The sequence below is a fragment of the Macaca mulatta genome, chromosome 13, assembly GCF_049350105.2.
Source record: "Macaca mulatta isolate MMU2019108-1 chromosome 13, T2T-MMU8v2.0, whole genome shotgun sequence".
NCBI lineage: Eukaryota > Metazoa > Chordata > Mammalia > Primates > Cercopithecidae > Macaca > Macaca mulatta.
The window spans coordinates 7,352,636-7,372,777 of record NC_133418.1 but is presented as its reverse complement, the minus strand read 5'-3'; the positions used below and the strand labels follow the sequence as shown (position 1 = coordinate 7,372,777).

At 43.5% G+C, this 20,142-nt stretch overlaps 2 protein-coding genes across 3 annotated transcripts in view; both read left to right on the top strand.

The window, feature by feature from the left end:
• Nucleotides 1–20,142, top strand: part of MITD1 (microtubule interacting and trafficking domain containing 1) — a 127,811-nt gene that overhangs the window by 54,269 nt on the left and 53,400 nt on the right. The window lies entirely within an intron of this gene.
• Nucleotides 3,009–14,443, top strand: LYG2 (lysozyme g2). Of its 2 annotated transcripts, XM_028831596.2 has the most exons (7): nt 3,009–3,050; nt 3,528–3,633; nt 4,357–4,429; nt 9,883–10,023; nt 11,246–11,442; nt 12,573–12,711; nt 14,207–14,443. In XM_028831596.2, the coding sequence occupies exons 1-7, from the start codon at nt 3,016–3,018 to the stop codon at nt 14,323–14,325; spliced, it is 810 nt and encodes a 269-aa protein (XP_028687429.1). In that variant the 5' UTR covers nt 3,009–3,015; the 3' UTR covers nt 14,326–14,443.

The following is a 20,142-nucleotide window of genomic DNA, read 5'->3' as shown; positions in this document are numbered from 1 at the left end:
TTCTTGGGCAGCTCCCTCATTTTATAGGTTTCAAAGCTGTGCAACAGATGCTCGGGCTGTAGCTGCTTGTGTGGCTGTTTCTGAACTTATCCTTCCTCCACTTCTACCAGGCAGGCTACAGAGTCCTGGCAATGAATAGCTCTTGCTTGTCCTGCCAAGTTTTCTTCACGGCTGAAGAGAGACTTCACCTCCTACTTCCTGTCCTATAATTCAGTTGTTAATTATTTTTCCTGAGTGCATGGATAAACAAACAAATGAATAAATCAACAAGAAGCTAAGCCATCAGGACCTGAGTGCAAACCCATCATGATAGTAACTGGCATCTCTACGAAGCACTGTAGTTTGTAACATGTTTTTACATATAAAATTTATTTTTATCTTCAAAACAAAGTCATGGGGCATTATTATCATCTCCATTTTACAGATGAGGAAAATTAAGGCTCGGGGAGGTTAAATGAGTTGCCCATGGTCATCATCCTCCTTGGCTGTCGTTCCTGAGAAGGGAGAACTGTGCCTGGGATTCACAAATAATGACATGGCGGAGACAACCCAGTCTGTATTAGCACAGACTAGTGTTGGGAGGGAGGCAGGTGGGGACGCAGAGGGCGAGGGGACCAAGGGAGCCTGAGATGCTGGATTCCTTTAACTCCCAAAAGTGCTAACCTAGGGTAGCTCGGGGCATAAGAGCAGGTCTTTGTCTGGTATGAGATGAGAAGCCTTGCCAGGAACTCGCACCAGAATCTGCTTCCCTGGGTATACACAGTACCTCAGTTTTCATAATCATTCCTCTCCTCCTAACTAGGACAGTACTACTCAAGCTTTTCTGTTGAAGTTTTCCGATTGCTGAGGCCATTTAATCATTAGGGATGATTGGAGTCTCCACCACTGAGGCCAGGAACCCCAGATCTGTTAGAACTCCCTGGAAGCTGCCAGAGAATTGCTGCACTGAAGAGTCTTAGGAGCAGGCAACTGATTTGAGCGGGGAGGAGACCAGGCCACAGAGTTTTATTTGTGTAGCACAGACATTGCTTGCATATAGATTGTGTTTTTATTCTGGGGACTGATGGAGATTATGACAGGTGCCAAGGTACCCTTAAGCCCCTCCTGGAAATATCAGTACAACTCACATGTAGCCGTTCTTGGTATCCCTGGGAAGAGATGGAGATTTATTCAGTATATTTCTTCTTAGGGACAAGAAATTCCTAAGATCGTTATACAATAGTACCCACACCTAACCATCCACTGGGTCAGTAGGGTATTGCAGTTAAGAGTTAGGCTTTAGAGTATAACAAACTTAGGTCATTCCCCTTCCTGTTATTCTACCAGTCATACCATACAACGTCAGTGCATATTAACTACATTATTATTACTGGTGGAGAAAACATAAAGTGATACAAAGCCACTTTAGACTTAGTTAACTCATTAATTTGTATTTTAGAGATGACAACAGCACCTACGAACATTTGACAGATAGTGGTATAAAATCTGTGAGTGGTGTCATTTATCCAGACCACAGACAATGCTTTCTATCCAGATGGACTTGGACCTGTTGCAATGATTGCTCTGCAGGGTCATTTATCCACTGTGCTGGCACTTCTGATACAGTGGAAGAGTGCAGATTTTGGAATTGTACAGTCCTAGGTTCAAATCCTGGCTCTGTCACATGCTAACTGTGCCATCTTTGTCAAGTTACTTAGCTTCTCTGAGTCACAGTTTCCTCATCTCTAAAATAAGGGATAATAACTGCCCCACGGGGCCAGTGGAGGATTGAGTCATATAATATCCATAGGAACCTGACAAACGTTGGGTGTTCAATTGTTCTCTCACAGTTTGAACAGAACAATCCACATCAGTTTGAAAACAACTGGTTGAGTTGCGGAAGCCTGGACATTAAGACCCTCATACCTAGAAGGACTTGTAGCCCCACTAACTGAGAGCTGAAAGATAAGTATTCTTCACATTCAGCAGTGCTTTAAATGTTTTATTAACACTTACTTCTTCCAGTGCACGTAGGGACAGCCCTAGCCTCCACCTGCTCTCTTTTCCCTAACTTATCATTCTTTCTTAACTTCTTCTTAATCTCCCTTTCTTGAACTTTCTCATTGCACTTAGCCTGGAAGCCTCAGGTAAGTGGCTCTACTCACCCTGCAGTGAAGTGGGTCATGGGCACAATGTGGCTGGTGATAGACTACGGGTTTCTAAGGCCTGCCTCAGGGCAGTTAGGCTTCTGCAATATCCCTTATTCAAGAGTGGTCCTGACCGCAGTGTTGCCGGGGGTGGAGTAGACCCTCCATGGGTCACTTTCCTGAGAGTCAGGCAGGAAGCATCCATTGGCTTGGAACAACCCTGCCAGTCTTCCAGGGATGGAAGGCTAGAGGCCGTGCCAGGGACGTCTGTTCTACAAGCAGGAAGGCAGGCAAGGCAGAAGTGAATGCCAGTGGACTGTGCAGACCTCAGCTTGGAAGGGCATGTTCTCCTGGAAGCGGAGGTTGTTTTATCGCCAGGGAGCTGGGAAGTTGCCTGTGGCTTTGTCCTCCTGTTTCCCGTACAGCGGCCTCGCACCTTTCTTCACTCGGTGGATGTGGGGGAGGACTGTGTGCAGTCTGAGAAACTGGTCACGCTTGTGGAAGGACCCACACCAGACTTCTTCCTCCCCTCTGTGCAATGTGCTTTGCCTGTTTCAAGAACCTCCCTTCCATTTCCTGTTCCTGGGGCTGCACAATGAGCTTCCTGTCTTCCCTTGGACATAAGCCTGAAGAAAGATACTCTCTTCTTGGAGAAGTTTTCATCCCTGGCTGTATGCTTTTTTCCCATATCCCTAGCAAGGATGGACAAATGAGTACCCACGTTGCTACTCCCTGGTTTTGCACTGATCTCCCAGAGCGGGTGACCACACTTGCACCTGCTTGTCAGAAGTGGGACTGGAGTAAGGAGCCAAGTTCACCTATAATGATCATGTGACATACTGGCTTGAGATCATGTGACATATTGGTATGGGGATCATGTGACATTGGAATGGGGAACAAAGAGCAGGAGACTCAGCATTTCAGGTAAATAACCAATCCAAGAATAAAAATTGCTAGTATTTCCTGTTTTCTTATTTAAAGCGAATTATCTGTTTCTTATTTGCAAATTTAGAAGCTGTTTGGCACAATTTTAGCTATCTAGAAACAATCTATCAAAATATGCCTCCTGAGCAGCCTGGGGGTTCATTAGATTAATTAGTTAATAGTGGTTAATCAACCCTTTGAAATCCTCTTATTAATGGGGTCACCTAAGTCCTAAGTACTATTATAACCAGGCCTAATGAGGTCAATGGTTTAAAGAGAGGGTTTTAAACCATATATAAAGCTCCTCTAATGATCGTTGGTACAGGACGAAGGCAAGAAAAGCCAGGTGAGTCTTCATCCTGGTGTTTAAAAGTTTCCTCCACAGCAGTAGACGACACTCACGTCTATTCAGTTGAAGCCGGGTATGCAGTGATCTACTGACTAATGGATTCTCCAATTGTTAAACCTATGTTACAGGACAAAGGCCACCGCTTTGGAAAAGCTTGAAGTGCAGTTTGCTGCTGAGTACAGAAGACATTTGCAAACAGAGAGGGGAGATTTTCTCTGTAAGGTTGCAAACAAGGTTAGTGCTGGCCTTCTTATATCTTGTAAAACTTATCAGCTACCATTTGAATGAAACCAAGAATAGAGTTGATTGAGGAAGAAATGGAGCAGAGGAAACCTCTTCTAAGTCATGTTCTTTGATGCTCCTGTTGGTATTTTGTTTTATTTTGTTTTCCCTACCGAGACCCTAGTGTAATAATGGAAACACCCAGGCATGGTGGCGCACATATACGGCCCCAGCTACTCGGGAGGCTGAGGTGGGAGGATCGCCTGAGCCCAGGAGTTTGAGGCCATAGTGAGCTATGATTATACCACTGCCCTCCAGCCTGGGTGACAGAGCAAGATCCCATTTTTAAACAAACAAATGAAAAACCAAAACTGATCCTTGAAGGCAGGGGTAGGGCGAATAACTAGAAAGAAAGGATCAGTTTTTTTTAAAGAAAGGGAACAAAATTGTGGGGTTACCAAGCTTAGAGATGGGATGGGAGTGTATATCTGGTTACATACGTAAGATATGCATGGCCCATGTCAATATGAAATTGGATTGAAGTGAGTTGGGATTTTATGCTTAGCAAAGAGAGTGTGCTAACAAACCATGTACTGAGCCTGTGAGAATACTATCTTGAAACTGGGAAATGAATAGTGGATTGGAAACAACTCTGAACTTTTTAAAATAACAACGCAAATTTTTCTTTAGGAAATTTTCAAGTTTTAAAATTAACTAGTTTCTATTTCAAATCAGAGCAGGTCCTGGAAGATCAGATTCCCCGCCATGTTATCCTCTGTGGTGTTTTGGGGACTAATTGCCCTCATTGGTAAGTCACTGGCTGAGATTTAGCATTGTTTACGGGGTGTCCACAGAAACCTCCAGCACAATAATGAATCAGAAAGAGCAATGATTACCCGCAATGGAAGAGTGAGCTCTCATTCTGACCAGCTTGGCCATTAATCAACTATTATTTCTATAATTAACAGTGTGTTCTGCTTGCTAAGCAGGTGAAAAACAGGATCTATGGGAATTTCAAATAATCTAATATTTATTGATCTGCTTACTTCCTGTCTGACAATGCACCTATCAGACTGGATATCTTACTGAGAGGTATATGGAACAGTGCCTTGGAAGCAAAACACATGAAGAGGAAATTATCAATGCCAAGCAGTGGATGAGAATTCAATGTGTGTTGGTGGGAAAAAAGCACTAGTCTGGGAAAGGTTTGGGAGGAAGAGCTCACATCCAACTAGAATGCTCAGATGTGAAAGGCTTTTAGGGGGGACGTGTCAATTGAAGAATGCTTGGTGATTTAATAAGAAAAGGGAAGAGGCTGCTGGATGGGAAGAATGATTTCAGTAAAAGAGGAGAGGCAGAAATGAATGAAAAGTCTTTGGGTTGGTGTGGCCTGGACAGAAGAGGGGATTTCTCGGGGGAAGGCTGGAAAGATAGGTTGGTGAGTTGGTAAGAGATCTTGAATAAGAGAATGTTAAAACTGTGACCTAAGCAAAATGAAAAGCCATTATGAGCAATGTTCAAGTTGTCTTTAATTATAGAATGGTGACTGAAAAGAAAGTGTTTCTAAAATGTTTAATTCTAAATTTGGAAAGACAAGGCTACCCAAAAGTAATTTCCAGTCACTTATGGTCCAAAGCAGGGCAACCTAGTTTTAAATTTTTACTCCTTTTTAAATTGGCAGGTGAGAGCAGAGTTAAATAGCCAGCAGATTAATTATGAGCTACCATATTAGCTGTGTGTAGCTGAAAGGTGACTCTTAATTTAAAAAGGGCTTGTGTGTTTGTAATGCCTACACAAGCAGTGTAGTTTCCATGGTCATATTCCAGTTCCCTTAAAGCAGTGGTTCATAAACTTTATGTGTAAGAGTCAACTGCGAATGCTGGGCAAAGTGCAGCTTCCTTAGCCTTATACTGCAAGATTCTGGTTCAGTAGATCTGGTGTGAAGAGCCCAGTGATAAGCATTTTTTTTTTTTTTTTTGAGATGCAGTCTTGCTCAGTCGCCCAGGCTGGAGTGCAGTGGCGCAATCTTGGCTCACTGCAAGCTCTGCCTCCCGGGTTCACGGCATTCTCCTGCCTCAGCCTCTCGAGTAGCTGGGACTATAGGTGCCTGCCACCATGCCCAGCTAATTTTTTTGTATTTTAGTAGAGATGGGGTTTCACTGGGTTAGCCAGGATGGTCTTGATCTCCTGACCTCGTGATCTGCCAGCCTCAGCTTCCCAAAGTGCTGGGATTACAGGAGTGAGCCACTGCACCCAGCCCAGTGATAAGAATTTTTAATAAGCATGTGTGGTAACTTTGATGCCTGTGATCTGTGGGCCACACAGTGAGCCTGGCAAAGACTGCCTCCCAGTGAAAGGACATTGAACCTGTCAATATAGGGACACTTGATCCAGATAATTTAAACAATCCCTTTCTGTCTCATTCCTTCATCCATCCAACTATCCATTCTTCCATTCAGCAAATATTTATTAAATGTCCACTTTATGCCAAGCATTGTTCCAGGTGCTGAGGAGGATATAGCAGAGAAAAACATCTAGTATCTGACCTAATGAAATTTATCTTCTAGTGAGAGGAATGAACAGAAAGAGAGTGAGAGGAAAAAAGGAAGAGAGAGGGAAAGAGTGAGATGAAAGAAGGGAGATAAAAACATTTCACCTGTAAAAATTTTTGATGTGTCTCTAACATATAAGGACCAGCTCTAGCACAAAAAGATGTTCCTGGTTCATCTTGAACATTTTCTGCCCCAGGCTAGCAATCAGCCATTATTCTGAGGAGTGCTGGTTCCTCTTAGCAGGAAATGGTATTTAGAGACCACAGTGTGGGAAGTAAAAGTGCTCCATTGCTATGGAGTTGTCATTTATTTCAGGTGTTTTCAGTGGCGGGAACTAGAAAATACATATTTTTAAAAGAAAAACAATTATGCATTCAGATATTTCACATTTATATTTAAGAATGCAAGCATTTTATATCAGTTTTATATTTGTACCTCTGCTATCTTACACTAAAAATCCTAGTTCTAATGACATTAGCATTATTACTTATATACATATAGTAGTGTCAAAATAACTATGACAGTATTACCAACCAATATTGAGACAGTAAATATAATTTAAGATTTTCTTGTGATTATTTATGTTCATTGGATGTATTCCTATGTAGTAGTATACACTTATATGGATATATTTTAAAGTCACTTGAGATAAGTCTCCTCTATGTGTTTATTAATTTTTCAATTTGTTATAGAGTTATGTTCATTTGTTTTTCTTTTTTATGGATTCCTTTTCTCCCTATATGATTTAATTTTAAAATTTATGATAACATTTACATGGTTCCAAAATAAAAACTTTTTAAAAGATACAGTTAGTCTATCCTCTATCCCTGTTCCCTTTACTTTCCTCTTACCTTCTCCATAACTAACAATTTTTACCAGTTTTTCATTCATCCTTGTATTGTTTCTTTTGAAAATATGAGCAAATCACACAAAATATACAATTGTATTTTCTCCCCTTTCTTACACAAAGAGTACAATTCTATAAATACTATTTTGTCCCTGGAGAGAATGTTACAGGAGTATATACAGGTCTCGCTCTTTCCTTTTGCAGTTGCACAGTACTCCACTGTGGACGTAGCATCACTTACTCAACCAGTCCCTACATTAATGACGTTTGTGTTGTTTGCAGTCCTTTGCTGTTATAAACTGCTGGGATGAACAGCCTGTTGTAAAACTGTGTTCCACAGCAATGTGTGAGACAGCCTATTTCCTCACAGCCTCTCCCACAGAGCATATTATCAAACCTTTGGGCCCTTGCCACCTAAAGAGTTGGAAAATGCTGTCATAATGATGTTTTAATGTGGCCTTTCTCTTCTTCTGAGTGTGGTTTAACATCTTTTATATGTTTAAGGACCATTTTCTTTTTTTGTCTATAAACTGTCTATGTATTCTGCTGATAAGGTGATATTTGGACAGAGACCTGAAGACATGATCGTGTAGATACCTGGAGGAATAGCATTCTAGACAAAACGAACCACAAACATAAAGGCTTTGAGGCAGACACCTGCCTGGCATGTTGAAGGATAAACACAAGGAAGAATGCAGCTGGAGGAGAGTGAGCAAAGGGAAGGAGAAATAGGAACAGGAGCAGCCAGATCTAGTAGGTCTTGGAGGCTGCAGGATGGACTTGGCTATTCCCCTAAAGGAGGAGAAAGCCACTGGAAGGTTAAGACAGAAGACTGATAGCAGCCTGTGCATATTCCCACAGGGCCACTCTGTCTGCTAGGTAGAGGATCGGCTGCAGGAGTGAATCAGGGAGGTCAGTTAGGAGGCTGTTAGGAGAGTCCAGATGAGCAATGACGCTGGTTGGGACCATGGCAGTAGCAGAGGTGGCAGGAGTGGTTAGATTCTATTTTTTTTTTTTTTTTGAGACCGAGTTTCGCTCTTTTTGCCCAGGCTGGAGTGCAATGGCGTGATCTCAGCTCACTGCATCCTCCTCCTCCTGGGTTCAAGTGATTCTCCTGCCTCAGCCTCCCGAGTTGCTGGGATTATAGGCGTGTGCCACCACGCCTGGCTCATTTTGTATTTTTAGTAGAGATGAGGTTTCTCCATGTTGGTCAGACTGGTCTTGAACTCCCAACCTCAGGTGATCCTCCTGCCTCAGCCTCCCAAAGTGCTGGGATTACAGGTGTGAGCCACCACGCCCAGCCAGATTCTATTTTTTTTACATCAAACATTTTAACAAATACTTTTTTTTTTTTTTTTTTTTTTGAGATTTGAGACAGGGTCTTGTTCCGTTGCCCAGGCTGGAGTGCAGTGGCACCATCAAAGCTCACTGCAGCCTCGACCTCCCGGGTTCAATCACTCTTCCTGTCTCAGTCTCCCATGCAGCTGGGACTACTGGCATGTGCCACTACAACAGCCTAAGTTTTGTATTTTTTGTAGAAACGAGTTTTGCCAGCTGGTCTCGAACTCCCAGGCTCGAGCAATCCTCCTGCCTTAGCCTCTCAAAGTGCTGGGATTCTAGGCATGAACCACCACATCCAGCCCAAAGTACTGTCTTATAACAAATATTTGGACTCTTAAGGTACAAATTAAAAGCCCTTGAAACAGTTAGAACAAACTTTTCAGCATTACAGAAAATAACCTTGTATCTCCCTTAGCAAAAGCTCTGCCTCTCCTTTAACAGGTAGACTTGGACAGAAACTCACTTTTTAAAGACAGAACAAAAAAACAAGAATAGATTTGACTTAAATCATTTTGGTAAATTCAATTTTTACTTCTAATTTTATTAGACAGACATACATAGGTACTCACCTTCACAGTAAATGATATAAAATAAGAATATATTTAAATTGTTATGGTACCCTTCTTTCTTATCTTTCTAAACAAAGGCAAATTGTTAATCCAGATGTTAACATTCCCAGAAGCATTTGTGTCAGAAATGTTTTAAAATTCCTCTCAAGACAATAGACACTGGGGACTCTAAAAGGAGGCAGGGAGGGAGGGAGGCAAGGGTTGAAAACCACACATCAGGTACTGTGTTCACTATTTGGGTGAAGGATCAATAGAAGGCCAATCCTCAGCATCACACAATACGCCCATGTAACAAACCTGCACGTGTACCCGCTGAATCTTAAAAAACAAAACAAAACCTCTCAAGTTTCCTGCTTAAAAACCGTCTGTCAGTTTTAATTCTGACATACAGTATGGTATGACTACAGTGCCTGAAATCCTTTGGGAGGCCAAGGAGAGAGGATGGTTTGAGCCCAGGAGTTTGAGACTAGCTTGGGCAACATAGCAAAACCCCATCTTTACAAAAAGATAAAATAAGCCAGGCCTGGTGATGTGCGCCTGTGGTTCCAGCTACTCAGGAGGCTGGGGTGGGAGAGTCGTTTGAGCCCAGGTGTTGGTACCTGCAGCGAGCTATGATCATGTCACTGCACTCCAGCCTGGACAACAGAGCAAGACCTTGTCTCTAAAAAACAAAGGAAAAAAAAGACTGCATATGTATTTAGGATCTATAAGAGATGAATTTCATAATATTTTGCATAGTGTCTTTGGATTAAGTGCTGTGTTAATACAAAACAACAAAAAAGGTCGGAGCAGAGTGGGCACGGGGATCTTCTGTCTGATGAACAAATAATGGCAACAAGAGAGTTGGGGAGTTCTGTCTGTGGCCTTCCGCCTTTGGCTTAGTGATGTTTATTGCAGCAACCCAAGCAATATCTTCTCACAGGATTCATGTGAGTTATGCTTCCGCCTCTAGGCACTTCCAGGGGCTCGTACCCCTTCACCCACTCAATGAACCCTCACCTACATCCGCGCCTGTACCACGGCTGCTACGGGGACATCATGACCATGAAGACCTCTGGGGCCACTTGTGATGCAAAGAGTGTGATGAACTGCGGTAAGTGAAAGGCAGAGCAAACATCTGGCTTTTCCCCTTTCATCGTTTTCAGATTCTTTCTTAGGAAGTCACTTAATTTTGAAAAGGTATAATCATCATTATGACAATAGTACCAAAATGAAAAATGAGCAAAAAACACAATCCTGGCCAATCTAACAACCCGCTTCTTTTCATTTTCCACCCTCATTCTTTCCAAACCTTGTCCAGCTGTGTTTGTTTCCATGTGTTGAAACTACTGCTTGAATAAATATTAGAATTTGGCTTTGATTTTTGGGTGGTGCTGCTGTGTTTGCTTCATGTTACACATGAACATTTGAAGCAATACTGTTCCAAAGTCGTGTTCATCATGTTATCCTGGTTTTAGGGTGTCGGAGCTGGCAGCAACCACAAGGTCACATCGGACCCCAACCCCTCAATTTACAAATCAGAGCTCAGAGACTCAGCAAGGAGGGGGGTACTTCCCAATAGCACAGAACCAGCTAGTGGCAGAGCCAGGCTAAAACATACACTGGCTGACTCCTAGTCCAAGAGGCTTCCCAGTGCACCAGTGTGGCAGAATTTTTTTGTGTGTGTGACAGAGTCTTACTTTGTCACCCAGGCTGGAGTGTGATGGCATGATCTTGGCTCACTACAACGTCCACTTTCCAGGTTCAAGCAATTCTCCTGCCTCAGCCTCCTGAGTAGCTGGGGTTACAGGTGCCTGCCACCACATCCGGCTCATTTTTGTATTTTTAGTAGAGACAGGGTTTCACCATGTTGGCCAGGCTGGTCTTGAACTCCTGACCTCAAGTGATCCATCCACCTTGGCCTCCCAAAGTCCTGGGATTACAGGCATGAGCAATTTGAAGGAGAAAAAACAGCAGAAGTGGCACCTGTTGGGGGTTGTGGACCTGTCTGTTTCTGTAGTCAGAGATCAAAAGAATATCTTAGGATGACTGTCCCAAGCCATTAGCAGTGATCAGAGGCTGTGGCTAACTTAGCAAATTTTAAAAAATGGTTTTCTTCTGAAGTAAAAGAAAGAGTTTCTTTTCTCTTTTTAACTTTAAATTCTTTCTTTCTTTTTTTTTTTTTCTGAGTTGGGCTCTCGTTATGATGCCCAGGCTGGTTTTGAACTCCTCCTGGATTCAAGCAATCCTCCTGTTTTAGCCTTCTGAGTAGCAGGGACTGACTTCAGGCACACACTAGCATGCCCAGAAAAACAGTTTCTTTTCTATTGATGTAGGGATCCGTGGTTCTGAAATGTTTGCTGAGATGGATCTGAGGGCCATAAAACCCTACCAGACTCTGATCAAAGAAGTCGGGCAGAGACATTGCGTGGACCCTGCTGTCATTGCAGCCATCATCTCCAGGGAAAGTCATGGCGGATCTGTCCTGCAAGATGGCTGGGACCACAGGGGGCTTAAATTTGGCTTGATGCAGGTATTGAGCTAGAAACTTTCTATCAGCCCCACTTCATCCCTCCTCACAGAAGCTCAACCTCAACTAGAAATCCATTTGCAGTGCTTCCAAACCCCAGAATACCCTGGCATCTGGCTACAGGTACTTCAGCATAATTTTTTTCTTTTCTTTTTTTTGGGGGATGGAGTTCACTCTTGTTGCCCAGGCTGGAGTGCAATGGCGTGATCACGGCTCATTGCAACCTCCACTCCCGGGTTAAAGTGATTCTCCTGCCTCAGCCTCCTGAGTAGCTGGGATTACAAGCACACGCCACCATGCCTAGCTAATTTTTCGTATTTTTAGTAGAGACAGGATTTCACCTTGTTGGCCAGGCTGGTCTTGAACTCCTGACCTCAGGTGATCTGCCCGCCTCAGTCTCCCAAAGTGCTGGGATTACAAGCGTGAGCCACTGCGCCCGGCCACTCCAGCATAATTTGATCTGGGATTTCTGCAACACATCTTTTTATGTCATTCAAGGCTTATTCATTATTAGATATCCTTTAAAAAGTATTTTAGGAGTTTTATAACTACCTATTTGTGATAAATAATATGTAATACACTAAAACTGAGAAAATCTTATAAATAGCACTGTTATTACAGGTGTCCTCTTGGGGTTTGTGAAGTAGTACATTTCATCCATGTGGATCAAAACATGGTATAACTGAGCCCTACTTGAAACAACTTGTTCCTTTGGGTAAACTGGAGGAAGGGGATCCAAATTATCTGGATATTTGCTTCCAGGCTCGATTTTAAATTGTCTGCCGAAATACAGACTTCTGGCCTTCCCAGTTAGAAACAAATTTTTGTCTGAATTAGCTAGATAATTATTTCTTACTATAAATGTGTAGACTTCAGGTGTTATTTGTTTCAAAACAACTTTTTTTTTTTTTTTTGTATATTAGACTGTTTAGCTAAAACTATGCCATGTCCATTTCTCCCAAACCTTACTTTGTTTCTCTGACTCTCACCTCTATGAAAGAAAGAACAATAGAATTGACTCTCTGGGGATAAAGGCCGGTATCTATGACTTGAATACCAGGAGAGGAAATTAGGAATGGCAGAAAAATGTGTTACCTCATCCAGATGCTGACTTTATTATCTGAATTTTCTAGCTTGATAAACAAGCGTACCACCCTGTTGGTGCCTGGGACAGCAAAGAGCATCTTTCACAGGCTACTGGAATTCTAACAGAGAGAATTAAGGCAATCCAGAAAAAATTCCCCACGTGGAGTGCTGCTCAGCACCTCAGAGGTAGGCTGTATTCTGAGCACTTTGTTTAAATGAGCAATGAATAAGACCACTCAAGGCCAGTGTGACCCGAGACTCCTTGGGAGCATTTCCATGGGGTCAGCAGTGGCCCTGGGAGGAGCTGTCTAGAGGCTGCATTCGCACTCTCTGAACCACAGAGTTACTTTGAGTGGTCCTCCATCCTCAACCTCCATTTCCCCTCTGCAGAACACTGGGGTTCTTATTCATTGCTTATTGAGCTATTGAGTGATACCTTGAAACATAGTGACACCTGTTTCTACAAAAAAAAAAAAAAAAAGTAGCTGGGCATGGTGACACACTCCAGTCCCAGCTACTCAGGAGGCTGAGCCAGGAGGATTGCTTGTGCCTGGGAGGTTGAGGCTGCAGTGAGCATTGATTACATCACTGCACTCCAGCCTGAGAGACAGAGTGAGACCCCATCTCTCAAAAAAAAAAAAAAACCAAACATATATATATATATGTGTATATATATATGTTTGCCTACCTCTCATAGGTTTTTTCCTGTTATAAGAAACTGTCAACAACTTTCCAAATTGTCTGAATGATTTTACTCTGTGAGTATTCTCAGGACTTCAGGTGCTATGTATCCAAGTGGAAATCGCTGCTCGGCTGATCACAGACCCCCTCAAGTTCAGCATCTCCCAGATGGAATTAACTCACTAACCTCCAACTATAAATTTGCTCTTTCTTCTGCATTTTACATGTCTTGGAGGCACCATAACATAGCCAGTCATCCCAGACTGAAAACCAGATTGCTCTCTTAGGCTCTCTGGTTCCTTCTCTCTTCACACCCAACCACATCAATTCCTGTTAGGTTTACCTCCTATCGGCCCATGTTATGTTCTCCACACTCTAATGGCCTTAATCAGAACAGATTCTACTCTCGACTTCAAGGTCCTTGAAGGCAGGGATCGGGACCAGGCATCTTTTTCTCTGGATATCACAGCAGAGCGCAATTATGTTAAACACATACATAACTACTAAAGATAAAATTCTAGGGTAAAATAGCATACACACGCATATGTACATGTACCCAAATAAATAAGTGTGTCTTGGGTACCTTGTAGTTAGTGTGGGATCTCTCCTGGCACATAGTAGGTGCTTGAAAACATTTCCTGAATGAATAAATGAGTGAATAGATGAGTGAATTATTGTATAAATGAGAGAATGTTACAAGCATTTTCAGCAGAGGATGTACTGGGGGTCTAGTTCTGCCAGGCCTGGATTACATAAAAAAGCAAATCTGATTTTTGCAACAAGAAAAACCAAAGACTTTGGAAAAAGAGAAAGAAAGCAATCTGGAATTTTCCCAGTGATTCTTGGGGTAGCGTGTCCTTTCAGAAAGGGAGAGAGAGGGAGGAGGATTTGGGATTGCCTGCTGTGGAAGATTTGCCTGGAGAGCTAACATCTTGGCCATGCTCATTGCTTATTTCTACTGAGAGTTAATATTTGAGCCTCACTCTGTGTTTCATTTCAGGTGGTCTCTCAGCTTTCAAGTCAGGAGTTGAAGCGATTGCCACCCCAGCGGACATAGACAATGACTTCGTCAATGATATCATTGCCCGAGCTAAGTTCTATAAAAGACAAAGCTTCTAGGCAAAGCTCTGTGGGTGGGCCAGGCTGGCAGAGCGCTCAGATGGCCGCCTTTGAGAGTTTTATGTGAATGTGCTGTATTCAACACTGGCAAAGAAATGATTAAAATCATGAAAGAAAATTCATTTCCCAATTTTCTGAATGAAAATAAGAATTGAAAAAAGGAAAGAAAAATAAAAGAAATCCATCCAGTTCACAATATGCTTCCCAGGAAACGGACATATGTAATTACTTTGTAGTAAATGTGAATATCATGACAAGTGGCCCCTACATATTCCAGCCAGGCTTCATTTTTAGCCCATGATTCCAATGCCCACCTACTCCCTGTCTACCAGAATTGCTAACAAGTTAAGTAAGCCTGACCCGAGCCTTTGTCCTTTCCCCAGTATCTGCCCAAACCACTTGGGCTTTGCTTAGGAGAAGTTCCTGACTCGTAGGCCAGCCAACCCATGGGACAATGGAGGAAATAGGGATGGAATTCTAGCTGCATAGGAAACTGAGAGCCAACTGAGGTGAAGCTGTCATTCAAGTTACATACACCAAGTCCTTCAAACCCACAGCAACCTCCTGTGTTTCCTTTTGTGTGTGAAGATCCAGGGACTGGCTTTTCTTATTTTCAAGAGTTGCTGCCACACACTTTCTTTCACGGGGTCCACCCCTCACAAAACATGGCTGAAGATAAGCGTGTAGGACCCAAATCAATTATGGTTCTTTGGTTGCAAGCAAAAGTAACCACTTATAGAAATTTTAAGCAATACAAGGAAATTACTGGAAGGCTAACAGAACCAACTGAGAAGGTCAAGGAGATGAAGAGACACCAGGCAACTCTGGGGTCTGGGTAGCAGGAACGGGTTAACCATACTTAACAGCATCCCCAGTAAGTGAATGAATTAGCACCCTCACCAATATCCTCATACATGTACTCCAAACACCTTTTCTGATTACATCATCATTCTGCGTCACTTTCCCAGTGCCAGGAGAGGCTCAGAGCTATGTATCTTGGTCACATATACACCTACCCCTTGGCTATTTTGCTACCTTGGTCTTGCTCACACTACCCACAACGGAGAAGAGACAACTCTCTGGAAGGAAACTGTGTGCTGTTTGTGGCCTTAACTTCCATAGTCAGGAGAGGACACAAGTGATAACATGTCGGAGTGTAAAGTGGACGCGTGACGATGTGGCCCTGCTGGGCCTTTAACTCCCTTTGGAGATGTTCAGTGAATGTTTCAGTCCGTCACTTCTGTTTCTGAGAAGGAATAAAAATCAGACGCACCTGCCTCGGAGCCCCCTTGGAGAAAGCCAAGTAAATCCTTCTTTGCCCGCTGACCTCTCAACCCAGCCTGAAGACTTGACCCAGGCAGAACCAGGAATCCTTGTTTCACCGGGCAGGCCAATGGTCAGTTTGTGTGGCAGCCTCTCAGCAGGTAGGCCGGCAGCTTGTATGACTGGTTGAGGCCCGTGCTGTACCAGGTGTTAAATATTTTTATTATCCTCCCTGCGTGTGGGCCATCCAGGATGCCCTTCAAATGTTCACTTTGCTCAGGAATAACTTATTTTGGGCTTTCCCTCATATGCATCAATTTCATCTAATCACTAGCCCCTTCAGTGTCATTACTGAAACAATAAAGTACATCTAGATGACATCACTTTCAGGTAATTTGAAAAACAAGAAATAGTACGCTCACGTGTTCCCTGAATGCATTCCCCCAGTGTTCTCTTTATGACTAGGAAGCCAAGAGATGTCCTGTGGGAGACCTCACATTCAAGTTGTCTTAGTTTGATTCCCCAGAAGCAGAACTTGAGGCAAGGATTCCAGTGTGGGTAGTTTATTTTGGAACGCTGGTATGAGGTGGCTGGATGATACAGGGACAGGAGGACAGCCAATAAAACGTGTCATCAAGCCAGCTACCACAGTGGGTACTTGAGCTCAACCTTGCAGGAAGACTGCTAGGAACGGTGCAAAACCCACACCACAGAATTATTCTGCCCAAGGTACAAGGAGCTGGGGCATTTATACATCAACTCCTGAGAGCCGTTGGTTGAGGGATCTGATTGTAGGGCTTTGGGGGATATCAATTCTGTGCTACTCTGGTTTGCCTTGCAAATAGGCAACACGTATTTCCAAGGAAAAGGGGCTGCAGGCACAGAGGTACACATACTGGCAGTTGGAAATCAACTGAAAATTCTAAAAGGCCCACGGATATGGGAGGGTGCTAACAGCATCGGCTTCACCAGGATTAGGTACATCTGGAGGTTGGGAATATCCTTCAAACATTGCTTGTTTTCATCTGTGACTTAACAACATGGTAAGAACAATCTGGATATAATACACAAACTTCATTATACCTAATGATTTTCAGGCCAAACTTCTCCACAGCCTGTTAGAATTAATAATTAGATATATTACAACTATCCAAGTCTTTTTTTTTTTTTTTTTTAATGGAATTTCGCTCTTGTTGCCTAGGCTGGAGTGCAGTGGCGGAATCTCAGCTCACCACAACCTCTGCCTCCTGGGTTCAAGCGATTCTCCTGCCTCAGCATCCCGAGTAGCTGGGATTACAGACATGTGCCACCATGCCCAGCTCATTTTTTTTTTTTTTTGTATTTTTTGTAGAGACGGGGTTTCTCCATGTTGATCAGGCTGGTCTCAAACTCCTGACCTTAGGTGATCCATCTGCCTTGGCCTCCCAAAGTGCTGGGATTTCAGACGTGAACCACTTCACCCAGCGAACTATCTCCGTCTTTGTCCTCTTCCCATCTCCATCTAGCTCAACAGCTGATTCCCAGAGAGTTGCTGAGAACCATGTCGAAGATGTTAGACACAAATGTGGCACCATTAGATATGATATCCAGTCATTCTCCATTTCCTTTATATTTTTTGCCTGTGCCCCCTTCAGGCATTATGAATTATTACGTGTCTACATCCTATTATGTAAAATAGCACTTTTATAGTTGTCCAAAAACCAGGTTCTTAGGCCAGGTGTGGTGGCTCAGGCCTGTAATCCCAGCACTTTGGGAGGGCAACACAGGAGGATTGCTTGAGCCCAGGAGTTCAAGATCAGCCTGGGCAACATGGCAAAACCCTATCTCTACAAAAAATACAAAAATTACCCAGGCATGGTATCACAACGCCTGCAGTCCCAGCTACTTAGGAGGTTTGATCGGGGAGAATCACCTGAGCCCGGGGAGGTCGAGGCTGCAGTGTCATGATTGCACCACTTCACTTCAGCCTGGACAACAAAGTAAAACCTTGTCTCAAACAAACAAAAAACCCCAAAACCAAACCAAAACAAACAAAACTTAGGTTCTTACTGGAGGATGAGGAAAAATTGTCTTATAGATAGTTTTTGTTAGGTTTTAAGGGAAGGCGAGGGTTAAAGAAAGACACAGAGAGAGTAGTGGCTCTACAGCGAATGCAGGCTTTATGTCCAGCATAAGACCTGCAGAGGTGAGGGGGGACCAGGTTAACGCCAGTGTCCACCGCCGCTTACAGGCTGGGGCAACTATAGGCTGGGCGGGAGGGGTCTGGAACAGGGGGCACGGCCTGCTGCCTGGGAAAACGTTCATAATGTGTTCCCGTGATTAGGCAGTTTGGTGTTCCGATGCAGTGTGAGGTTCCTTACACTTCCTTCCAGCAGAATAGAATAAGAGAGTCAGGCGGTTGGGCAGGTGTGCCCGAACCCCTGTGGAATGTTGCACTTTGACCAAGGTCTGCAAAATGGCTGGGGGTTTTACAAAACGGTGCAGTTTGGACTAACAGTTTCCAAAGCAAAAACAAAAAAAACAAAAAAAACAAAAAAAAAACAAAAAACAAACAACAACAAAAAAATAAAAACACCTAAAAATATTTCCCTTGCTAGACTTATTCATGATTATATTCTCATCCTTTCTTTTTCTTGGCCGTTAATGCCTCACCTGCTGAGAGAACTGTGACCTAATAAGAAACAGGTGTTTGGTCTCTGCAGCGTGGTGCAGGGGAAGCAAGGGGAGGAAGCCTCAGCTTCCACACCGGTGACCTCTAAGAACACCCTCCACACTGATGAGTGAAGTGCTGTGCGCTGTGATGCCTTCTGTTTTACAACACTAGGTAGGGGAAACATTCCCAGGCGTACACAATATCCATTCCCATAACACAATCAGGTAAGAGACACACGCAAGCACTTCTCATGAAGCCTCCTGAAAAACACCAATTCGCCTACAGACTTTAATTCCGTCAACCACTACATTCCTAGCTGTGGCCTCCATTAGGACTTAATTAACAGGTTTGGGTGTTACAATACTAGGTATTAAGAAGTGTTAGGCCGGGTGTGGTGGCTCACGCCTGTAATCCCAGCACTTCGGGAGGTTGAGGTGGGCGGATCACCTGAGGTCAGTAGTTTGAGATTAGCCTGGCCAACACAGTGAAACCCCGTCTCTACTAAAAATACAAAAATTAGCTGGGTGTGGTGGCGCACACCTGTCATCCTAGCTACTGGGGAGGCTGAGGCAGGAGAATCGTTTGAACCTGTGAGGCAGAGGTTGCAGTGAGCCGAGATCGTGCCACTGCACTCCAGCCTGGGCAACAGGGCGAGACTCCATCTCAAAAAGAAAAGGTGTTCCCCAGACGGATGTAATATCCATTCCCATAAAACATTCAGGTAAAGGACACACAGCTTCTTTACCTAAAGTCTGTTGAAGCGTTCCACCTTTCATGATCCTATCAACCCTTACCTTTTACTGTTCCCTCATTCTAACTGCAGCCTGCCTCAGGGCTTCATCAATAGGTTTTGGTACTGCAGTGCTGGGGGTTCCTGTATTGAGTCCCAGTAACCTTTTCTCCACACCCCACTCCTCTCGACCATTTTACCTACTGATGTACATAAGGCTTTGGGTCCCCACTGAGGAGGGGTAGAGCCAAGGGACTGTGACCCTTTTGTCAATCTTCATCTTGATGAACCTGCTAACAACTGTCACAGCAATTGCTGGTCAGGTTTCTCGTGATAAACTTTGCCTTTGGCTTTTTAAATGTCTCCAAACTGGAGTAAATAGAGTAGGCTTGTTTGGAACCCTTTAATGTTGAGGGACCAGCAGGGGGTCCCTTGGGCCTGCTCAACCTTTGGTAGTGCTGTGTTAAATCCTTTGTTTTAATCCATCACTATCCATTTTATTCATCCCATTTCTTAATAACCATCTAAAGCTTTCCACCCTGCTGGGACAAGTCCCACGACTCTCCTCTTTCTTTTTCTTCTTTGTTTTGCTTCTGTCAATATTTGCTTTACACACTTTCTTTTTTTTTTTTTCTTTTTTTTTTTGAGATAGAGCTTCACTCTTGTTGCCCAGGCTGGAGTCCAATGGCGTGATCTCGGCTCATTGCAACCTCCATCTCCCGGGTTCAAGTGATTCTCCTGCCTCAGCCCCAGGTAGCCGGGACTATAGGCACGCGCCACCACGCCCAGGTGTTTTTTCTTTGTTGTTGTTGTTGTTCTATTTGGAGTAGAGCTGGGGTTTCACCATGTTGGCCAGGTTGGTCTCAAACTCCTGACCTCAGATGATCCACCCACCTCAGCCTCCCAAAGTGCTGGGATTACAGGAGTGAGCCACCGCACCTGGCCAAGCACCTTATTTCTTAATTGCTGTTTAAAATTTTCTACCATGCTAAGACCTGCCCTCTGACTTTCTCCATTCTCTTCTTAATTAACCTAATGTGCTTTTTTTCTTCAACTTTCATTTTAGATTAAGTGGGTACTTGTGCAGACTTGTACAAGGGTACATTGCGTGATGCTGAGGTTTGGAGTACAACTGAACCCGTCATCTAGGTGGTGAGCATAGTACCCAATA

Bases quoted from the DNA above. Each gene is read 5' to 3' on its own strand.
- LYG2 (XM_028831596.2), top strand. From the start codon at position 3,016: ATGGGGAACAAAGAGCAGGAGACTCAGCATTTCAG. The intron at 3,051-3,527 runs GTAAATAACCAA...CCTATGTTACAG, and splicing joins CAGGAGACTCAGCATTTCAG to GACAAAGGCCACCGCTTTGG. The intron at 4,430-9,882 runs GTAAGTCACTGG...TTCCGCCTCTAG, and splicing joins GGGACTAATTGCCCTCATTG to GCACTTCCAGGGGCTCGTAC.